The sequence below is a fragment of the Olea europaea genome, chromosome 11 (assembly GCF_002742605.1).
Source record: "Olea europaea var. sylvestris chromosome 11, O_europaea_v1, whole genome shotgun sequence".
Taxonomy (NCBI): Eukaryota; Viridiplantae; Streptophyta; class Magnoliopsida; order Lamiales; family Oleaceae; genus Olea; species Olea europaea.
Window position 1 is genome coordinate 15,391,634 of NC_036247.1, and position 21,247 is coordinate 15,412,880.

The 21,247-nt window shown below is 32.2% G+C and overlaps 2 protein-coding genes and 1 pseudogene across 3 annotated transcripts; all 3 read right to left on the reverse strand.

The window, feature by feature from the left end:
- Positions 1-1,942: 1,942 nt before the first annotated feature.
- On the reverse strand, positions 1,943-3,804 carry LOC111404919. Of its 2 annotated transcripts, XR_002704711.1 has the most exons (3): positions 3,663-3,804; positions 2,672-3,578; positions 1,943-2,012 (listed from the first exon to the last, which is right to left on the reverse strand). XR_002704711.1 is itself a non-coding variant. In XM_023033643.1 (2 exons), the coding sequence occupies exons 1-2, from the start codon at positions 3,729-3,731 to the stop codon at positions 3,228-3,230; spliced, it is 420 nt and encodes a 139-aa protein (XP_022889411.1). In that variant the 5' UTR covers positions 3,732-3,804; the 3' UTR covers positions 2,430-3,227. The 2 variants fall into 2 exon arrangements, 1 of the variants encoding a protein (XP_022889411.1); XM_023033643.1 differs by lacking the exon at positions 1,943-2,012 and having other exon boundaries at positions 2,430-3,578.
- Positions 3,805-12,204: 8,400 nt separating this feature from the next.
- Positions 12,205-13,067, reverse strand: LOC111404920. The gene has a single exon (XM_023033644.1). The coding sequence runs from the start codon at positions 13,005-13,007 to the stop codon at positions 12,426-12,428; it is 582 nt and encodes a 193-aa protein (XP_022889412.1). The 5' UTR covers positions 13,008-13,067; the 3' UTR covers positions 12,205-12,425.
- A 4,972-nt stretch (positions 13,068-18,039) lies between these two features.
- On the reverse strand, positions 18,040-18,868 carry LOC111404921 (annotated as a pseudogene).
- Between the last annotated feature and the right edge of the window lie 2,379 nt (positions 18,869-21,247).

Genomic DNA, 21,247 nt, shown 5'->3' on the forward strand with positions numbered 1-21,247 from the left:
AGTCTTTGGACAGAGATATTGACTTGTAAGTGGTACTCTTGGTGTAGTGATCAAACATTGACGATAAAATAACATGTCAATCAATAAACCTTTCTTTGGACCGATTTATTGATCACACATTAAACCAAATAATCGTCACACGTTTATCACCACAGGTGCACGTGTATTCGGCTAAATATTGACCTTCCTTTGGGTCGACCAATATCCCATGAATAACACATGCACAAACACTTTTTAACATTCTAAATTAGTCAATTTTCACAAGAGAGGTTGCTTTAACAACATGTTGCTTCAATTAACTAACTTTCGAATATTATATCTCTTAAAAGAGTCTTTAGTACCAAAATTTGAGAAAGAGAATCACCAATTTTGCATATTTTGATTAGTTTTAAACTTTAGGGGCCTTAGGATTAATAATTCAAAACTTTAAGGGGGAAAAATTAATTAATTCCAAACTTTAGGGGTTGAAATTAATAAACTTGAAACTTTAGGGGCCAAATTTGACCAATTCAAAACTTTAGGGATCAAATTTTAAAAATTTGAAACTTTAGGGGTCAATTTGAATTAATTATTAAATTTTGAGGGCTTTAATTATAAATTCAGAACTTTAATGGCCCGAATTAATTAATTTTAAAACCTTAGGGACTGAATTATTAAATCCGAAACTTAAAGGCCCAAATTTCAATATAACTTAAAGGTTAGGGACTGAAATCTTAATTTTATAACCCTAACCCTAATTGCAACAAAGGGCCTCAACTTATCTAATTTACACAAGAGACCCCCGCCCCCAAAAATCAAAAACTAAAAAAAAAACTTAAAAAATTTTCTCTTTCTTCTTTCTTCCTAGGCCGGCGGCGCATTCCGGCGGCGCCCAGAGGAGGGGCGCCGGCGTGCAGGCAGCAGCGCCAGGCGCTGTTGCGTTTTGCAGCAGCGGTTGCTGCAAAACGCAGCAGCCGCTGCCGGCCAATTCAATTTTCCCCCCCTTTTTTTTTAATAAATCTGTACCAGAAATCTGAACCCAAATCTGAATTTTCTAAACTAAATCAATCCGAACGAAAATAACAAAATTATACCGCAAAAATTTTCAAATTTAACAAAATATATAACCAAAAAATTGTTAAATCTGAAATTTTCAAAATATATTGCAAGAACCAAACTAAAACCTTTGATTCTCAATGATTCAACATGAAGAGGCTCTGATACCACTTGTTGGGTAATTTAATGCTTTAAAATACTAGATCTTTCATGTTAAATCATCGAGAAATATAACAATTAAAGCGGAAGCATACCTGAATCTGACATGGTTAATGCAATATGGATTTCGCGGTATGATCTTCCAAATTTACACGCAGTCTTCTTTTCCTCTCTGTGATGGGATGCAGTAGAGAATGAATAATTCGTTGCATGTGATCTGGGGACCATAACCTATTTATATGAGGATGCCCTTTGACCTAATTCGGCCCATCATAGAATTAGGACTTGGGCCCGGTCTCTACACATATATAAACCCATACTTTAATTGGATACATTAAAGCCCAAAATCAAAACTTTATTAGATCACTTTAATCGGGCTCGACCGAATTCGATAGCCTATAATTTAACACACAATTATTTACACATACAAGCCCATCTTTAATTAAAAAATCCTTACATATCACAATTACAATTATAATCACGGATTTAAAAAAAATATTCATTGTAACAAACGTCAGCCACAATTTCCCATCTATATATCCTCATTCTCTCGAAATCAATTGTCTCTAATGGATACTTTAGAAGAAGACATTCTATGTATTTGAGAAGAAAAAGTCTACAGTTTGGCCTACATACAAATTTTTTTGTTAGACTAAAGTAATAATGAATATAGAAATCGAAACTAAAAGAAAAATTCAATATAGTAGTAAATAATAAACAATTTAAATGCCTTAAATACTTACCCATTTTTTGCGCAAGGCAAATGAGATATAATCTCCAATTTTAGCCTCTTGTTTCGGTGCTTCCTTAAATCAGGTCTACTTGAATAAAATTCAAAACTTGTCAATAATATTTGAAGTATTTCATATACTGTATGTACTTGTTTCCTGATTTCTGTTGGTGTGTGGACGTCATTACTGCAATCATATATTTAAATTTTCCACTGACAGAAATCAACAACAAGAAGATAACAATTATAATCACCTGGATACAAACATAGAATTAATAAATAATTATATGCTATCCATGGACGACTGTGCTCTGGCAGATTGCCACTTATGTAATTTTTTAATATAGTCAAGTCCATCTGACGATGATCTGCACTAAAACTTCCTTCTTTTAAAGTTGTTTGCCACATCAATTGGTGATTGCATTCAACTTCAAAATTGAAGTCCAAAATTCCATTTAGAGAGAAGAGTAGAGCCTTCTTTAATCAATCGTCTCAATAACTTCAACTCCACTCTATAGCCTAATACAATAAATAGATATAAATTAGATGTCAAATGTAAATTGAAATTAATTATAATTTGTGAGATTCACTAACTGCAATACTGATATCTATATCTTCAAGTATATTGTATAGTGTGTCTCTTCCATACATATTGCCTCCAACATCCCAATATGTACTGTAAATAATAGTTTATATCGGTGTGAAATAAATACAATATAACTAATAAGTTAGAGTAAGGCTTTTTACCCCGATGTATTCACCACCACCCATTGATGAACTGATAAATACCTCTCCATAGAATAGTCTTCGAGAGGAAAACCTGAAAATTTTATCTTCCTATTATACATCTCTTCTGTGGACATTTCAGCTTGAGGAGTTTGTTCGGATGTTACTTTCTTGCCACGAATTTGACTGTTGGAGCTAGGAATATCTTTCTGTAAACAACCAACAATAGCTTCCATATCACCCATTCTATTCAGCATGTTGTTGTTCCGTTCTTCAAAGTAAGATCTCATCGAAGTTAAACTATTGTCCACGTAAGATTGCATGTGAGGTTGCATTTCCTAATGGTGATCTTCTTGCCATTTTTGTTGTTGCTGATTTTTTTTCCTGATTATCAACAATTGCTTGATAATTACTTTCTTGTCTTTTTTATTGTTCAGCCATCTGTTGACCAAAAAAATCCTGGCAGAAAGCTTGACATTCCATATATGTAGATTGATAAGCAGAGTGCAGCTATTGATATTGCTGTTCATGCTATTTTTGCTGTTCTTCAAACATTCCCTTCTGATTTTCAAGATATTCATCCTGTTATTTTCTTGATTCGTGCCTTCAAGTCATCATACAGACCAGATACATATTGTCTATGTGTAGTGAACATTTCTTCCATCTGTTCTTTTGTGACATAATTATAGTCAACAACAGAAGTATAATTAGGCTCCACTCCAACTGAAGGGTATGTTCTGGAAGTACCAACATCATCAGCATTAATTGTTTGTTTGTTATGAGGAATTTGTGGTACAATGTTGCCAAGCTCTCCATCGGCAATGCCATCTAATATTGAGTGTTTATTGTCCAACGGTAACGATAGAGTTGTGTACCACAATGTCAGCAATTCTTCTTCTATTGATTGCAATACTGCAAGCAGTCGAATCTAAAAACGTAATAACATGTTAGAATTCTATATTATAGTATAGTACAATAATTAGATGTATAAATTTTCGTATAATTACCATACCTCGTGTGTAGACAAATATTGTTTTACAATTTTGTCTGTCAATATTTCCTTCGGCTTCCATTTGTGCATTCTTAGAATTTGTAATGTCTTGTATCTCTTTCGTCCAAATTTCTTTCGAATCTTGGGAAATGCTTCATATATCCAGAACTGCAAAATGAAATTAAAGGTAAATATTAAATATATACAACATTAAACTAAACAAAAAATAAAAATTTAGTAAAAATGAAGTACCTGAAAAGCAAGAGGATATCCATGTAGCGAATATTTACACTCTCTTTGTTGAGCTTGTTGCATTCTTAGTATTCTTTCAAAGTGTGATTGTTGCAATGAGTTCAACAAAACAAAATATGTCTTTCGGCCCCATGGATACAAAATAAAATGGTCAAGCTGCTCAACCATACCCAACATTCTATAATCAATATGTCTTTCAATTGGTTTGAGAACACACTCTATCAACATAACCAATCCAAGTTTGAATTTATCTTCTCGGTCTTCACATGAATTAAAGCCATCATGGAACATTCTCATATAAATCATTTTCACACCATTAAAATATTGGTTTCTAAGTGGAGGATTACTAGAGTCAAGATTAACAGATTTTTCGTGACAAGGTAGTCCAGTGATTAAGCAGAATTCTTGCATTCCAAAACGGGCAAGATAGTCATCAAATCTTACCCACACTTCGTTGTTTTTACCAACTATCCTCATTATAAATTCATGTATTAACTTGCAACTAAATTGTTGCTCTTCGTCTCTATACATAAATTTTATATAGAAATCCATGAAAATTACTGCATATTAATAATACTTGTTCGCCTGCTTGTAACAACTCTATCAAATCTCTAACATATTAATGATTTGAATATTGACAAACAATAGCACAGAACCATTGGTCTTGAGACAACACATAATCTAGAGACATCTGCATGAAATAACAAAACTTATTTACAAACTAATATTTGGATTACAAATAAAAATTAAAATATGTCTTACACAAATATTTTCCTCTTTATCCACATAACTAATATAAAGTAATTTACCTTAGCATATATAATTTTAGATAATCGCATGAAATTTGGAAGGAATGATTGATTTTAAAGATAAATATGTTTTGGGTTGATGACAAAGACATTGAGGAGTATGTATATTTTGGTGATGTGGTATCATTTAAAAAAACATATTTCACGAACAAATTTAAAATTCTATCGATCCTCTTTATTGAAGTGAACCAACCCATGTTCCTCGATGGCTAAACTCTTTCTTTCACAAATATATCCATCGATTACAAACAGATTAGAAACTCTGAACTCTTTCTTTGACAAATATATCCACAGATTAAAAACTCTTTCTTCTACACCATGTTAACACAACAAAAATCACAAAAATCTGTAAAAAATTAATTTTTCACGTTCACAGAAAACAAATTAACTACAAAAAAATTAATAAAGAAAAATTCCTAAAAACCAAACAATTACCTTGTAATTTGTTTTCCTCGGATTTTGGATTTTCCTCAGATTTTGGGATGAAATATGAAGAATGCAACTGTGAAAGAAAACTAAACTTTACTAAAGAAAGTAAAGAAATGAAATGAAACGAAAGAAAGAATGATCTCTTTTTGTTTTTTTCCTCTTTCATTCATGTGAAACTTTTTCTTTTCAGAAGTTTCACGTGAATTTCTTGACTTTGTCACCATATGAAACCAAAAATTTGCTTGCAATAATTGGTTTTATAAATCATTATTATTTCATTTATTTTTCACCAACTAAAAGATTTGTTGTTATCTAAAGAATATTTAAAAAAAATAATTAATAGTAATTAATGCATTTAGTTTTATTAATAATTTATAAAAAAAATTGTGGGAGGTGCGTGCGACACTGTGTGTGGAGTGCCGGACACTCTACAACGTGCGAAGTGTCCCGCACAGCTTTATTATGTTTTTTTCTTGGGACAACACTCCACACACACACACACACACACACACACACATTAAATTTTTTAGACTAAATAGTAATGATTTTTTTTAAAAATCTATAGATGACAATTTCAAAGAAGGTGATATTGATAATGCCATACCACCCAGCTTGATATATATTTAATATTTATTTTATGTTGAAAAAATAAAAATTAATTTTTTTTGAAATTCAGTTTGGTAAGTGAATTTACGATTTTTTGTATTCTCGTATTTGTAAGTGCAAATACAGTAAGCAGCATATACGGTAAGTTAACCTGCAAATTGGTAAGGTGAAAATATAGTAAATTGTTTGCAAATACGGTAGGCAGCAAATATGGTAAAGTTCAAATACTGTATACAGTAAGTTGTTTGCAAATACGGTAGCTTGTAAATACGATAGGCAACAAATACGGTAAGTTGCTTACAAATACGGTAGACTGCAAATATGGCAGCATATACGGTATGCTTCCTGCAAATACGGTAAGCTGATTTATAATTTGTTATAAATGTATAAAATTTATTTGGTATTGAATTTCTTGAATATTAAATTTTGTAATTCAATATTGTTTCCTTTTTTATAATTCTATTTTCGAGAATTAAAAAAAATGGTTATGAAATTGCTAATTTTTAAATTTATTTTTTTCTTAAAGATAAAAATGATTTTTTTATGTTATTTGTAAAAAAAAATAAAAAATTATTGTAATTTTATTAGTTTATTATCCATTTTTATTTTTTACAAGAATTTTTTTGTCATGATTGACGAATATTCTTCCATCATGTCAAAGGTTTTTTTCTTTCCGCAAATTTTTTTTTTATTTTTTATTTTTACTTCACACTTGGTTGACTCTCTTCGCACGATTGAATTACACAAAATTTTAGAAATATAATCTTCACATTCAATTCAATCATATCAACACTAATAGTTTTCTAGATTACATACTGCTATGCAATTGTAAAAATAATTTGCAATTATTTTTTTATATCATGGAAATATTTTCAAATATTCCTTCAAAAACTTTCCAAAACTAAAATTCATACACTAATAAAAATACCATAAATACAAGAGTGAAAGATATGACAAAATGGTACGTTTCAAATTACACCAAAAGTTCGTAGCACATTATTTATAAATACACCTTTTGAATTTGCGTATTGCACCAAAAATAACCTTAAACTAAATTGTTTATATATTATATAAATTCTTCACATTTTACAATCAAAAACTGAATTATTGTCTTTCATTTACTTTATTCGAAGCAAATAAACAGCTAAAACATCCATGCATAATTTTTCACTTTTAAATTTTGAATCTACATAGTTGCACCAAAAATAATATTAAACTAATTTCAAATTGTTTATATATTACAAATTCTTCACATTTACGATCAAAAACTAATCAGGAACTACGGGGATGTAGAAAATATTGATTATAACAAATGTCTACTGCAATCTTTCTTCTATATATACTCATCCGGTCTGCTTCAACTGTTTCTAATGGATAGTTGAAAACAAAGCATTCTATATATTTGAGTAAAAATACTGGAGAATTTACCCTATATCAAAGAATTATTTTCTACTAGACAAAATAAATAGTAGAAGGATAAAATCATAAATTAGGAAAGAATAAGCCCCTGTTTGGTACTCATTTTTGGAGCCAAAAATGCATTTTTTCCGTCACATCAGCACACAATTTTTGACTTCTGCACTCTAATGGGGGACCCGCGATATGATGTTTAAAATGCATTTTCATCTAAAAAAATGTGCACCAAACGGACCCTAAATATTGTCAATTTAAATGCATTAAATACATAACTGTTATTTGCGCAAGGTAGATAAGGTATAATTTTCAAATTTAGCCTTTTGTTTCTATACTTCCTTAAATCCGATCTCCTAAAAGAAAAATTGCTAGAATTCAATGAAATTTGGACTATTTCAACTAATGATTTTATTTGTTCCCTGATTTCTTATGGTGTATGAGACTCTTCACTACAATCGTATATTTGAATTTTCCATTCCAAAAAATTAAGAAGAATAGATACCAATTATTTTTCCGGATATGAATATGAAATTAATAAATAGTTGCAAGCTATTCATGAACGCCCAGTCACTGGCAAATCACCATTCATGTATTACTGTAAAGTCACAGTTAATAAATCCTTTTGAGAATTGGTAAAACATTCTGCCATTACATTATGTTGCCACATCAATTGGGCAGCACATTCATGTTCAAATTTGAAGTCCAGAATTGCATATTCTTTGGAAACAGGACTGCAAACTTCATTGATCAACTCTCTCAATAGCTTTAATTCCATTTCTATATGCTAATACAATAAATAGAAATAAATTAGATATGTTGAGCATAATAAAATTAATTAAGCCAGAGTTATAAACTTCACTAACTGCAATATTGATATCTTTGGTTGCATCCATTATAGTTTTTATTGTATCTCTTCCATATAAGTTGTCACCTCCTACAATCTTCCAATCTGCACTATATGTATATATTGTAGTTTAAATTAATACTAAATCAATGTAATACAATTCATAAAAGACTATCAAATTCTTACCCAGATGAATTTCGCACCACCCATTCTCTTATTCTTGTATATCTTTCCATGAGATAGTTTTCTAACGGATAATCTGAATACTTTATTTTCTTATTTTTCTTTTATTTTCTGGATGTTCCCACTGGTTGAATTTGTTGAAATAGTGCTTTCTAACCACTACTAGAACCAGGAACATCCTGCAGCTGTGAACAAGCAATAGCTTCCAGTTTTGATTCCAAAACATCTAATCGATTCATTACATTTTCGTTTTTGTCGTTAATGTACGTCGTCATTGAAGCAAAATTGTTGTCCATATAAGACTGCATGGAAGCAAAATTGTTCTTCATATAAGACTGCATTCCCAGATACTGATCTTCATGCCATTTTTGTTGTTGTTGAAGCATTCCTTGATATTTCTGTTCATACCATTTCTGTTGTTGTTGAAACATTTCTTTCTATTGATCAAGAAATGTTTGATAACAAGCATCTTATTCTTTTGTTTCTTGAGCAGTATGATAGGAATGCATGCCAGATTGGAAGCCCAAACGCTCGTGTTGATCTTCGTACCATTTCTGATGTTGTTCAAACATTTGTCTCTGATTTTGAAGAGTTTCTGCTTCCTATCTTCTTGATTCATCAACTATGTCTGTCTTCAGGTTATGACATAAGCCAGACATATCTGACACTACATGCTATCTATACATACTGAACATTTCTTCCATTTTTTCTCTTCTTACATAGTTGAAATCAACAGAAGAACAACCAGACTCCTGAAGTCCAATTGAAATCTGCGCTGTTGAACTACCAGCAACACCTGTTTGTTGCTCGTCCATACGTTGTGGAATTCGTTGCTCGTCCATATGTTATGGAATTTGTTGATGTGCATTCTCAAATTCTCTACCAATGATGCCATTTAAAATAATATGTTGGTTATCAGTTGGTAATGATAAAGTCATTTACCAAACTTTGTCCAATTCTTCTTCAGTGGGTGCTAACACTACAAGTACTTCAATCTACAAATATAATAAAAAATTAGAATACTTTCCTCTCCCTCGATTAAATAATTAGATAATTGATAGTTAAATGTATATCTAAAATTATCGTACCTCTTGGGTAGTGAAAAATTGCTTTACTTTTCTCACTCAATATTTTTTTGGCTTCCATCTATGCATTCTTGGAGCCTGTAATGTATTATACATACGTCATTCAAATTTGTCTCCAATTTGAGGAAATGCTTCGTATATCAAAACTACAACAGAGAATTCAAAATCAATATTAAATACATATAAAATCAAAATATAGAGTAAATAAATTTAAAAAAATACCTGAAAGGTAATGAGATATCCATGTAGTATATATCTACATTCATTTTGGTCAGACTGTTGCATTCTTTGTATTCTTTCAATATGTGATTGTTGCAACGACTTTAACAAAACAAAGTATGCCTTACGATCCCAAGGATACAATAAAAAATCGTTCAGCTGCTCAACTATGCATAAAGTTCTGTAATCAATATATATTTTCGTTGGTGTCAAAACACATTCTACCAACATCACCAATTCCAATTTTAATTTATCCTCTGGATTTTCACACAATTAGAATGCATCGTAAAGCATTCTCATGTTAATTCTTTTTTTGCTTTCAAAATATTGATCTCTAAGTCGAGAATTGTTGGGATTAAGATTAAAAGATTTTTCATAACAAGGTAATCCTGTTATTAGACAAAATTCTTGCAGGCCAAAACGAGCAAAATGATCATCCAACCTCACCCACACCTCATTCCTTTTACCACAGTCAACAAACCTCATTAGAAATTCATGTATTAGTTTACTGCTGAATTGTTGCTCTTCATCTGTATATATAAATTCATAAAGAAATCCATGAAAACTGCTATCGCTAGAGAGTAAAAGTGATTGCTCACCTGCTTGAAACAATTCTATACAATTTTTTACATATTGGTAATTGGGGTATTGAGTTATAGTACCAGAAAATCATTGGTTTGGTGACAGTATATAATCTAGAGACATCTGCACAAATAATAAAAGATATATATGAAAAATGTCATAACTTATACCAACATACCTTCGTGATTTCATATAAGTATATATCATGTAAGCTGGAAAAAAAAATTATTGTCAATGCATATCCATCATCAGATTTAATATATATTTTCTAATTCTGAGATTTTGTCTCCAATTTATATATAAAAAAATTATAATTTAACTTAAAAAAAGAAGCAAAAAAAAGAGTAAGTTTTGGGTGCGGAGTCCTGTGCGGGAATTCCATGTGGAGTCCCCACACGAAATCGGTTATGTGATTGCTTTGATTCGGAAACTTCTGCCTTTGGATGTAAAAGATGGTGAAAAAGATGCTCTTGAATTGGACAAAGGACCAGAAACTAAAGAATCAGAAGAACATGCTGTAAATTTATCTAAAAATGAAGCGGAAGTTGAAGCTATGGACACTGCTCATAACATTGGTGAACTGGATAATAAAGCAGCTGTAGATGAAGAATTGCAATGTCATCATGATAAGCATCAAGGTGGAATGGTGGGAGAAGAAACCTGGGAAGAGTGTGGGTGCATTTTATAGATCTAGCGGTAAGCGAGCATCATGCTGAATTCATGGTATTGTTATCTTTTCTTCAGGTTAATATGATTTACTTATAATTTCTCAACAGTTTTAACTAATCTTCCAAAAAATGGTTCTCAATCCATATATTCAAGAGGTTTTTTCTTACAGAATTTGGATTGAAGAGATAATATTCTTGTTTAGATTTTTGAAGAGGAAAACTTAATTGATTTACCAAAATCACCCAATACCACCAACCTCACACACCTTCAATAGTATATGCTAAAAAATGCATAACGAGATAGGCATCTGCCTAAGAATAGATTCAGGGGTAGAATTAAAAATCTTATATCATTTATGCAAAGGTCTTTTGCCTTTGAAACATATTGATAGAGACATTTACATTTCTATCAGGTTCAAAATCTTATTCCTGATGTGTCAATGTGCTCTCATGGTATCTCGATCTTCAAGCATTGTGGGGACTTCGTACAAAATTGGTGCAGGGAGTCCCCACACGAAATTGGTGCTCGTGCGGGGACTCCGTACATTTTTGTGTGGAGTCCCTGCACTGCAGGCATCTCCTCCGCTTACTTCCCACACCACCAACTTCATTTTCGATACGAACTTCACATTTCTTCCATAAATATCAACGATTAAATTAGTAAGATATAAATAATATTATTCATAAAAATCAACTTACCTTAGAATTTGTTGCTTAATTCCAGACTGTAATTAGTTTGAGATTTGAAATGAATGAATTGAAGATGCAGATGAAAAATGAGTTATGAATTTGAGGTGAAGAAATGAAGTAGATTGGTGAAATAGTTAATAACATTAATTACATTTGACATTCTGCAAGATTCTTTCTTTTTTTGCCTGCAAGAAAGAGACATATTTGTTTTCATCCTCTATCACAAGTGCAATGAAAAATTTGACTATCTCAACCACAAGAATCCAAATTCCCACTTACTTTCAAACCAAACCCATTTCTAATATTCAAAATTATTTAAATGAAATATATTTAGAAAAGTCTTTAAACATGAGATAGTCTCTATAATAAAGAGTCAATCTTTAAAATTATCCTCCAAAACACTCTTTAAATTAACATTTTAATTTAGAAAATTGAGCCAAACTCACTCTCTCTGTAATTAAATACATTTAAAATGTTTTTAATTTTAAATGTAAGAAAATAATAAAATAATCTAAAGAAAAGTTGGTTAAAACAAAAGATAAAGAAAAATAAATTATTCTTTACTATAGCAAATTTATAAATTATCTTTTACTTATATTTCCACAATTTTAAATCTAATTTTTACTAATTGTCGGAGAACATTCATGCCAAAAAAATTAATTCAAATTTCAAAAGCATAATCAGCCAAGAAAACTAAAATCTCTACATCACGCTAATAAAGGCACATTAGATACAATAATCGTGCAACGCATGTGGTATTGAATAGTTTTAATTAAAAACATATTTATAATATAAAGCGTCAAACGCATTATTGAAATGTATAAAAGAATTATTCTTTAAAAACTAAACAGCATTAATACTAAAACCTCAAGTATCTACCAAAAAATGCCGCCCATAACTCTTCTAAAATTGTCGCCAAAACAAAAAAGTACAAAAACAGAGTGTATATGAAACCAATAGATTGTTCAAACCACGTCCTGTGTCTTAGTGTAGGTATACATTGATCAAGTTGAAGATTTGTTAAGCACGTCATTGTACTGTAGATAAGATATCTGTCTCTGCATCTTCATTTGCTCATAGAATTTTGCTATAAACTGCTCAGCTTTCAAATCAATTCCTTCATCAGAAGACTCATAAATTTCTTCGCTGACTCGATTAAGTTCATGATCATAATTTTGATCCTCTACTCCCTTTAAGAAACTCTTTCTGGGTACATCACTGTAATAAATTCTGTCCTCATTATCATTGAACTCAAAATCGTAATCAAAATCCACATGGCGACTAATGCAGGGAATGTGTGGCATCTTGAACCGGAGAGAAGAAGGGCGGTGCATTTTGACATGGATGATCGGAGTTTGGTCAAAGGAGAGTTGACGCTCGCCGTAAATGAGGGCGCCGCTGCCGCCTTTTGGGTGGCGGAGACTCTTAACACCTTTTTGAAGTAAGCTTAAACTTATGGAGAATTTGTTTCTGAATATGTCACCTTTTCTTGCCCATAAAAGGGCTAAATGAAGGATATTCCATGCTCTCCGACCAGAATTTGATGAGCCCTTTTTCTGCATTTTCATATTTTGTTCGACGTACATTCAAGAATATTTTGATAAAAAATGGGAAAAAATTTATAGGCTTTCTAGAATATTGTTCTGTTCTGAGAGATTAGATACTGATCATGAGCAGTAGAATGGTGTATTTATATATAAAGGAATATTAGTTATGTACGCGGTATGGACGTAGGGTCCATAGGTTGGTGGGTACGTGGAAAAAGTGTTTTTGTTGGCCAGGGGGCGGTGGAAGACACGGCTATACGCGGCCGCGGCCAGCGCTCCATTATTTATTTAAGTACCCCTGGGAAATTCGACAAGAAGCCAATGGACAATTGCATGATTGGTCCACATTCTATTGTTCAACTACTAAGTTGATCTCCAGCCGTCGATGAAGAACGAGTTAATTTTCAAACATTCATTATGAATAATGCTCTATGTACCATTATTGGTATTAATCAAGCTACTTGCACGGAAATATTTTTACACATTTCTTGATAGGAGCGGGGTGGCATGCATTTAGCCCTAATTTGAATAAATGAAATTAAAATCAAGGATCAAATGAATGTTACTTCAACATCGGTCAAACAATATGTAAAAGAAAAATAAAATAATAAAAAATAACTGTACATGTAACATGATTTTATTGGTATTCGTCACTAGTATTGGTGAGTTGGTGATTCTAGATCCCACCCGATGTGGCAATTGGCTAACATTATTCAAGCATAAAAATGTGTTATAACTTTGTCGGACCACGTGAATTGTTTGGAACATAAAAACCACCACTCCCTAAAGAAAATGTTCTCATTATTTTTAGGAAAATATGGTCATATGACTAGAAGTTGAAAAATATTTTTCATGGAAAAAAATTTCAGTCATACACCCTAAAAGTAAGAATTTAGGTGAAAAATAATATTTTCCACGAAAATAAAGTTAATCAGACACGCTCTTACATATATTGGTGCTTAAGTGAATAGCATTATTCATTAAAGAAAATACAGTCAGCTCAATTTTACAATAAAGCGGGCGTCCAATTCTACCTAGATAAATGATGAAAACAAGTTAATGGACATCGTACTAATTTAATTGTTCACTATAATTTCTTAATCAATCTCCAATTTTGAAACCTTTTATGTTAAATTGCCACATAACCCTAAAGTGTGGCATGCTACACTTTGAAGAATGTCAGATGGGAACCCGTACTGCAATTTTCAATATTGAATGATACACAAACAGCCAAGATAGTTTGAAAATAATGAACCACGACCTTAAAATATTAGCAAGAAATTTCTATGTCGGATAGCCGTATGAATGGGGATTATAAAATTAGGGCAATGATTAGAAAAAATGGACTTCCCTTTTTCCAGACAAACAAATTTCTGTTGGGTTTTGGACCTTTTGGTTGCAACGTTACTATCACATTTCTCTCTCCATAGAGAATCCAAGAAATTAAGGCCGTTGACCGCCCATAATCAAGTGGTGCAAAGAACAAGAGTAAGGTAGTCTCAACCTTAATGATAATCGCAGTGTGGGGTTCGATTCCTGAGATATGAAATTGGACTTTTTGTGAGTACCAGATTCCTAAGATATGAAATTGGACTCTTTGTGGGTACCAGTGTACGGACAAGCTCTTATTCTCTAATCTATTGGGGGTACATCCCGCGATTTACCTCCCCTACGATACTCTAGGGACGGGACAATGGGGGCCTTCAAGGTTGGGGTTCAACCCCTTTTTTTTTTTTTTTAAAGGCTGTTGACCAAGTACAAGTAAACATTATTTTTGAAAAAAATAAAATTCACTCGATATATCTTTCGACATAACTAATTATTATACAGATAGCTTTTCGACTTCAGAATTACATAGATACTCTCGAAGTTTATTTATAACTAATTATTCTTTCCAAGTAGTTTTTTTGTAACATGTACACTTATTTTTTCAACTCAAAAATTGCATATATACTCTTGAAATTTACTTTTCAAAGCAAATTATTTTTTGGAGAATGCTTGTAGTATATAATCACTTACAAATTCTTTTACAGATTGATGAGCTGGCATAAAGAAAGTTAATTTTTTTATTTTTTTTATTATTTTATAAAATTTTGATTCGATTATATCTCATCACATAATCTGTTGATAAATAAATATGTAAGTTATAATGTACATATAACACAATCGTCATTTTTTACGGGTTTCAAGGGAGAAGTGTATCTGTAATGGTCATTTATCTGGACAGACATTTATGTAAATTGTTTTAATTATTTTTTTTAAAAAAGTGCTACATGTACATAATTGTCTCCATAATTACATGTGACATTGGATCTAACCTTTAATTTAAATCTCACACTTTCACATCAACAATCGGATGATTGTCACATCACATTATGAACAACATTATGTATAATGATTATGTATATATAGATTTTTCCATTTTTTAAATCATTGTTAATTTGTATATAAAGACTTCCAGAAGAAGAAAGAGAATCCTATGAGCAGCCTTGAAACGCTGCTTAATGTATACCTTAATTTCCTGTAACCCAACTGGCAACAACCAAGAAATCGAAGCATATTATAAATTATTGTCTAATAATGTCAAACTTTGCCAACTAAGAAACTGGAAAAAAATTAAGCTGGTAAAAGGAACCGTCCAAGATTGAAGATTAGTACACTAGAAAATTAACGTTGTGGACCAATCCATTGCAATGTATAATTTATATGACGTGATTGGTAGATTGTGTCTAGAAATTTATACAATGACTTTTTTCCCTATTCAAAATTTTGCCTTTGTGGACCGTACGATTACAATTATAAGGTTAGTGAGCTACAATAATCTTATTTACGACAATTCACGTCTGTTTGGACTGAATTTATAGAGTCCGGTTAAAATTTAACCTGGTTCTTGACCTCTTGTCTTAAGACATAAACTTTATATCTTGAGATTTGTATTTCAGGATTGGCATGTAAAAACTTTTTTTTTTTTTTAAATGACCGTGGATGTCCAGATCAGTTTACGCACATCTCGACTAATTCAACGGGATCCTGAAATTTATAGCTGGGTACTCACTTCAATGGCACTGAGGGGACTCGAACTGGTGACTATTAGGAAGCAAATTCAAGACCTGATCATTGAGCCACCTCTCAATGTTAGGATTGACATGTAAAACTGTGTATCTGTTACTTTAATAATCCTTGTATAGCCATGTTTCAAAAATATTATACAAAATACATCTGCAATACTCAACTAAATTTTATTCATATATGTACTTATTGTCGTTAATACAAAGCACTTCATTTACTTTATTGCTAAATTAATTAACAATTATTTCTAAGAGCACTTGTCTAAAATTCAAATCAACGAAATCGGATATCACTGAATTCCAAGTGGTGATGCACTGATGCCTAGTGAAACCGAATTGCAATATGTTGGCTGCAGCTTTGTCGTTTTGAAGCAAATTGGCTAAATATTTTCGATCAAAACGACAAAAATATTATGAATTGGTATATAGACTGTCATTCGTGACCGGAATGATATACAATCAAACAGGGGACATGAACTGGCACAAAATATCAATCTAAGAAAACAACAAACGTTTCTCTCTGTGTGGTCCTACTTTGCAACAATTTTTCTTGAAAGGTTTAAGACTTAAAATATAGAAGCGATTAGTGCTCATTGGAAAATTTATAATCTGCTGAAATTATAAAACGATAAAAATGAATGATGGATAAATTAACAGTGGTTGTAGATGCATAAGAGTTGAGCTCAATTAAACATTGAACATCTTTCTAAAGAATCCACTAACCATGTGAAACATAAGCTTAGAAATTTAAGTGAACTCTTGAAGATATGAAGGTGAGGCTGACCGGACCATCAATGCAAAGAGCTCAACTAGGACTGGCTTATTCCTAAATGCATTTTACACTTCAGTAGAATATGAGATACATGTTGAAAAGAATAATTCTAACACTAATGATGATAAACACGAGTGTGCGTGTAAGCATATCATAAATTCTATTAAATGGGCTATAATTTCTTATATTTAATTCAACCTATAATTTAATGCTATTAGTGCTGCCATCTAAACTGATGTTAAATATCAGTAGTGTTAAGTAGCATTATTGTGTTAGAAATGTTAGTGAGGTGTGTTGTGATAGTAAAGTGACCATTATGGTAGTTCAGTATGATTTCCAACTTTATCAAGTTCCGAGATGATATGACTTTTAAGTTCTCTATCTTCATAGCGTCTCCCTTCACATAAACACTCAAAGCCATTCACTTCAAGTATAAAAACTTCTCTTAGGTGATATTATCTGTCGAATTAGAAAGAATAAATTTATTCTATCATTGCAATCGAATAGGCAATATACCTTCAAGTAGACTAGACAAGCTATCTTCACATCTCAAGCAAATAGTGACGAGAAGTCACCCGGCATCAATCACACATCACTAAACTTTAAATTCAACTAAATTAATTTTTATAGATTTCAAATTTTCAAGAAGTTTCATTTAAATTTTTGCCTCTAGAATTCAGTTAAGTACAGATGAGTAACGTGTGCAGATAAGTGGAGTCTCAAATCAAACTAATAGTAAGGCAAAGTAGCAAGTTGGCTGCTTATTTTCTTCTCCTGTTATTTAGTGAAATGACTCAATAATATCTAACTCGAATAGCTAGTAGGTTAAAACCTTGAAACTATATATGCACTTCCCAGTTCAATATACCCGTATTGAAATAGTTTGGTTATAATTGTATCGTTCAACACTGTTACGAGACCCGAGTTCCATATGTGCGTTCAGTGACAGATCCACAGAGAGCGATCGAGGAGTGACGACCGCTCCCCCAACATGTTGACATTGCTTTAAGGGATTGTTTAACAAAGCGGATTTTGATAAAAGTTGATAAAGAATTAAAAGAAACGTTCTCAACGGCCTAATGACTATACAACACGTGTTCAAGAATGGAAAATCTTGTTCTAGGATAGAGATTTGCAGAGAGTAGAATTTATTAGCAGCGGCAACAGTACATTCTTTCACCTGTGCATAATGATAGGTAAACGTTTGTAAATCGCATTTAACCAATTTCAATAAAAAAAAATGCAAAATCGTTTTATTTTATCTTTCACGTCATTTTCTCTGCTGATATGATCAACCTTCAAGCTGCAATGTAAAGTATTAAAATTCAGCTGTTGATGCCACGTCCAGCTGTGAATTCCCTCGTACTTCAAAGTTCAAACTATGTTCTGTGTCTTTGTAAATATATATATGGATCAAGTTGAACCTCTGTTAAGCATGTCATTGTACTGTAAATATGACATCTGTCATTGCATCTTCATTTGCTCATAGAATTTTGCTATAAACAGCTCCGCTTTCAAATCAATTCCTTCATCAGACGGCCCATAAATTTCTTCACAAACCTGATCAAACTCATAATCTTGATCATCTTCTTGATCCTCTACTCCCTTTAAAAAACTCTTTCTGGGCACATCAGTGTAATAAATTCTGTCCTGGTCATCGTTGAGCTCAAAATCATAATCAAAATCCACGTGCGGATTAATGCAAGGAATGTGTGGCATCTTGAACCGGAGCGAAGAAGGGCGGTGCATTTTGACATGGATGATTGGAGTTTCGTCGAAGGAGAGTTCACGTTCGCCGTAAATGAGGGCGCCGCCTCCATCTGGGTGGCGGAGACTCTTAACACCCTTTTGAAGTAAGCTTAAACTTAAGGCGAATTTGTTTCTGAATATGTCTCCTTTTCTAGCCCATACAAGGGCTAAGCGAAGGGTATTCCATGCTCTACGACCAGAATTTGAGCCCTTTTTCTGCATTTTCAGACTTTGTTCAAGGTACATTCAAGAATATTTGATCAAAATGGGGAAAACTGAAAATTTTGTTGGCCTTTTTGAATATTTTTCTATTTGTGAGAGATATTGGATACTGATGAATGGCAATAGAATGGTCTATTTATAAGTAGATGAATATATTTCATCATGCTATGTACGCGCTATGTGAATGGGAGTGTGGTCTTTAGGGTTGGTGGGTATTTTGGGAAAAGTGTTTTTTTGAGCCTGTGGGCAGTGGTACCTCGTGGGAGACACCGCCGTACGCGGAAAGCTGCTGGATTAATTTACTAAAGTACCCCTGAAAAGTTCAACAATAATTTTGAGGGAAAATTGCATTATTGATCAACGAACTATTGTTAGATGAGCAATTTTGACCTCAACCTTCAAGAATGATAAAGTCGATTAATTATTGTATTTTCATTATAGTTGAAAAATATGCTTCCAGAACAAAAAAAGTCCAATTCTCCATTTAATTGATACACCTTATTTATTATTTTTATGAAACTAAATTTTATTTTTTAATTAGGATTGATGCTTCAAATATTGAAGTAAGAAAAGCTTTAATTTAGGGTAATGTCACGATTTAATAGAATTTTTCGATGGTTCTCGCTCCTTGAAGGTTGATTATAAGTAAATGAAACATTTTAGACAAACTTATTTATTTATAAGGATTAAAATTATCTTGCTATTTGGGTAATAAATTGGGGACTAATTGTGCAATATTTTCCAAAAATTAGTGCAGTGAACAGCCAATACAGATTGTACTTGAAGACTTGAAGTCACTAGTCAGCAATCAAAAATAGAAAATAATAAAAACCTAAAAATATTTGCAGGAAATTTTTAAATAGCCGTGTGAAAAGGAAATTATAAAACTAGGACAATGAGTAGAAAATCAAAATCCAGCCAAACAAATTTTTCTTTGGTTGTTACTTTCCCATTTCTCTGTCTGAATATCCCAGAAATCAAGGCCGCGGAGCGGACTAAGTACAAGTACAACCATAAATGGGCTAGCAGATTTTAAATATGTCCTCTTCACACAGTAAACTCTCTAAGATTGAACACGACCATATTGACTACTCAATTTCTATTTAAATTACTATTAAATTAACTTGTTACATCTATTTTCTAAATCATAAATTATTGAATTAATGGATTACAATTTATATGTCCATCACAGATTATCAAATGAATCACAATTAACCAATTAAATGGTCACAAATTATCATTTAATCTTCCCCACCCTTCACCACAACCTGTCACCCCCAACATAACCCACCACCACCAACACTTTCAATAAACCTTAGCCACCACCACAAGCATCACTGTACGACCACCACCACATGTAAATCATCACCACACACCACCCACAGTTCATCATGCCTCAAAAACACACGTTGATCGTCAAAATTCAGAAATTAAATCTTCAGTTGGCAAAAGGCCATATATACTAATACAACAAGAACAACCTTTTTTTTTTTTAGCACAACTTGACATCTTTCCAGCGAGTTGCAAAAATATGATGCAAAAATCAAGTTAACTGCAACAAACTGCAAATCTCAATCTAGACACCACCGTATAAACGCTCTACACACCAGCGACGAAGGCACCGCAACCACCCGAAATCACATACCAGCGATGGCGACACCATGAGCGTTGCCGGTGGTGGCGACATCTTGAGCGTTGCCGGTGGTAGTTTGTGATAGAGAGAATGTAGAGAGAGAAGATGATTAGGGTTTCACCACCTCCCCAAAATTTTCAAGCCCTTCAACAACCCCGATCGTGAGTGGAGATGCAAACCATAGCTGTGAGGCGGCGATTAGCGTTGCTATGTCTTCAGGTGAAGTCGCCGTGAGGTATTCGTCGGAGTCAGCGAACTACAAGAGAGAGAGAGAGAGATAGGGGGTGGGGGGGACGAGAGAGATTGGGTAATTTGGGTGTGGCGTGTTGGGTGAATATATTTATTTAATCTAACATTAATTTAATAATTAATTACCACCTGAATTATGAAATTAAACTTAAACCTCTTTATTTATGAAAACTTGTTTTTAAATCTAGGCTTCCAGGTAATTTTCTCCTTCCAAAATCTTTTTATATGTGCAATTTGATACTATTAAGCCTCTTTTGGTTTTATTAAAAATGTATTTTGGAATAGTAATTTTTCGGAGAATGTTTGGTTATAAAATAATTAAAAAATTGATTTACGTGTAATATTATTTTATTGAAAAATATATAGTTAAAAATATGAGAAAGAAAAATACATTTTTTTAAGAATGGAGCCCAAACAAGGGCTAATATAGAATTATAAGTATAATTCATTTCTTTAATTATTATTATATTGTATTTATTTCATTTGCTTATTTTTTAAAAATCGTACATCAAACATTCATTCGTGTACAATTTTAACTTCACCTACGTATTAATCGGTCTCAAGTTCGAATAAGGAGGATGATTTT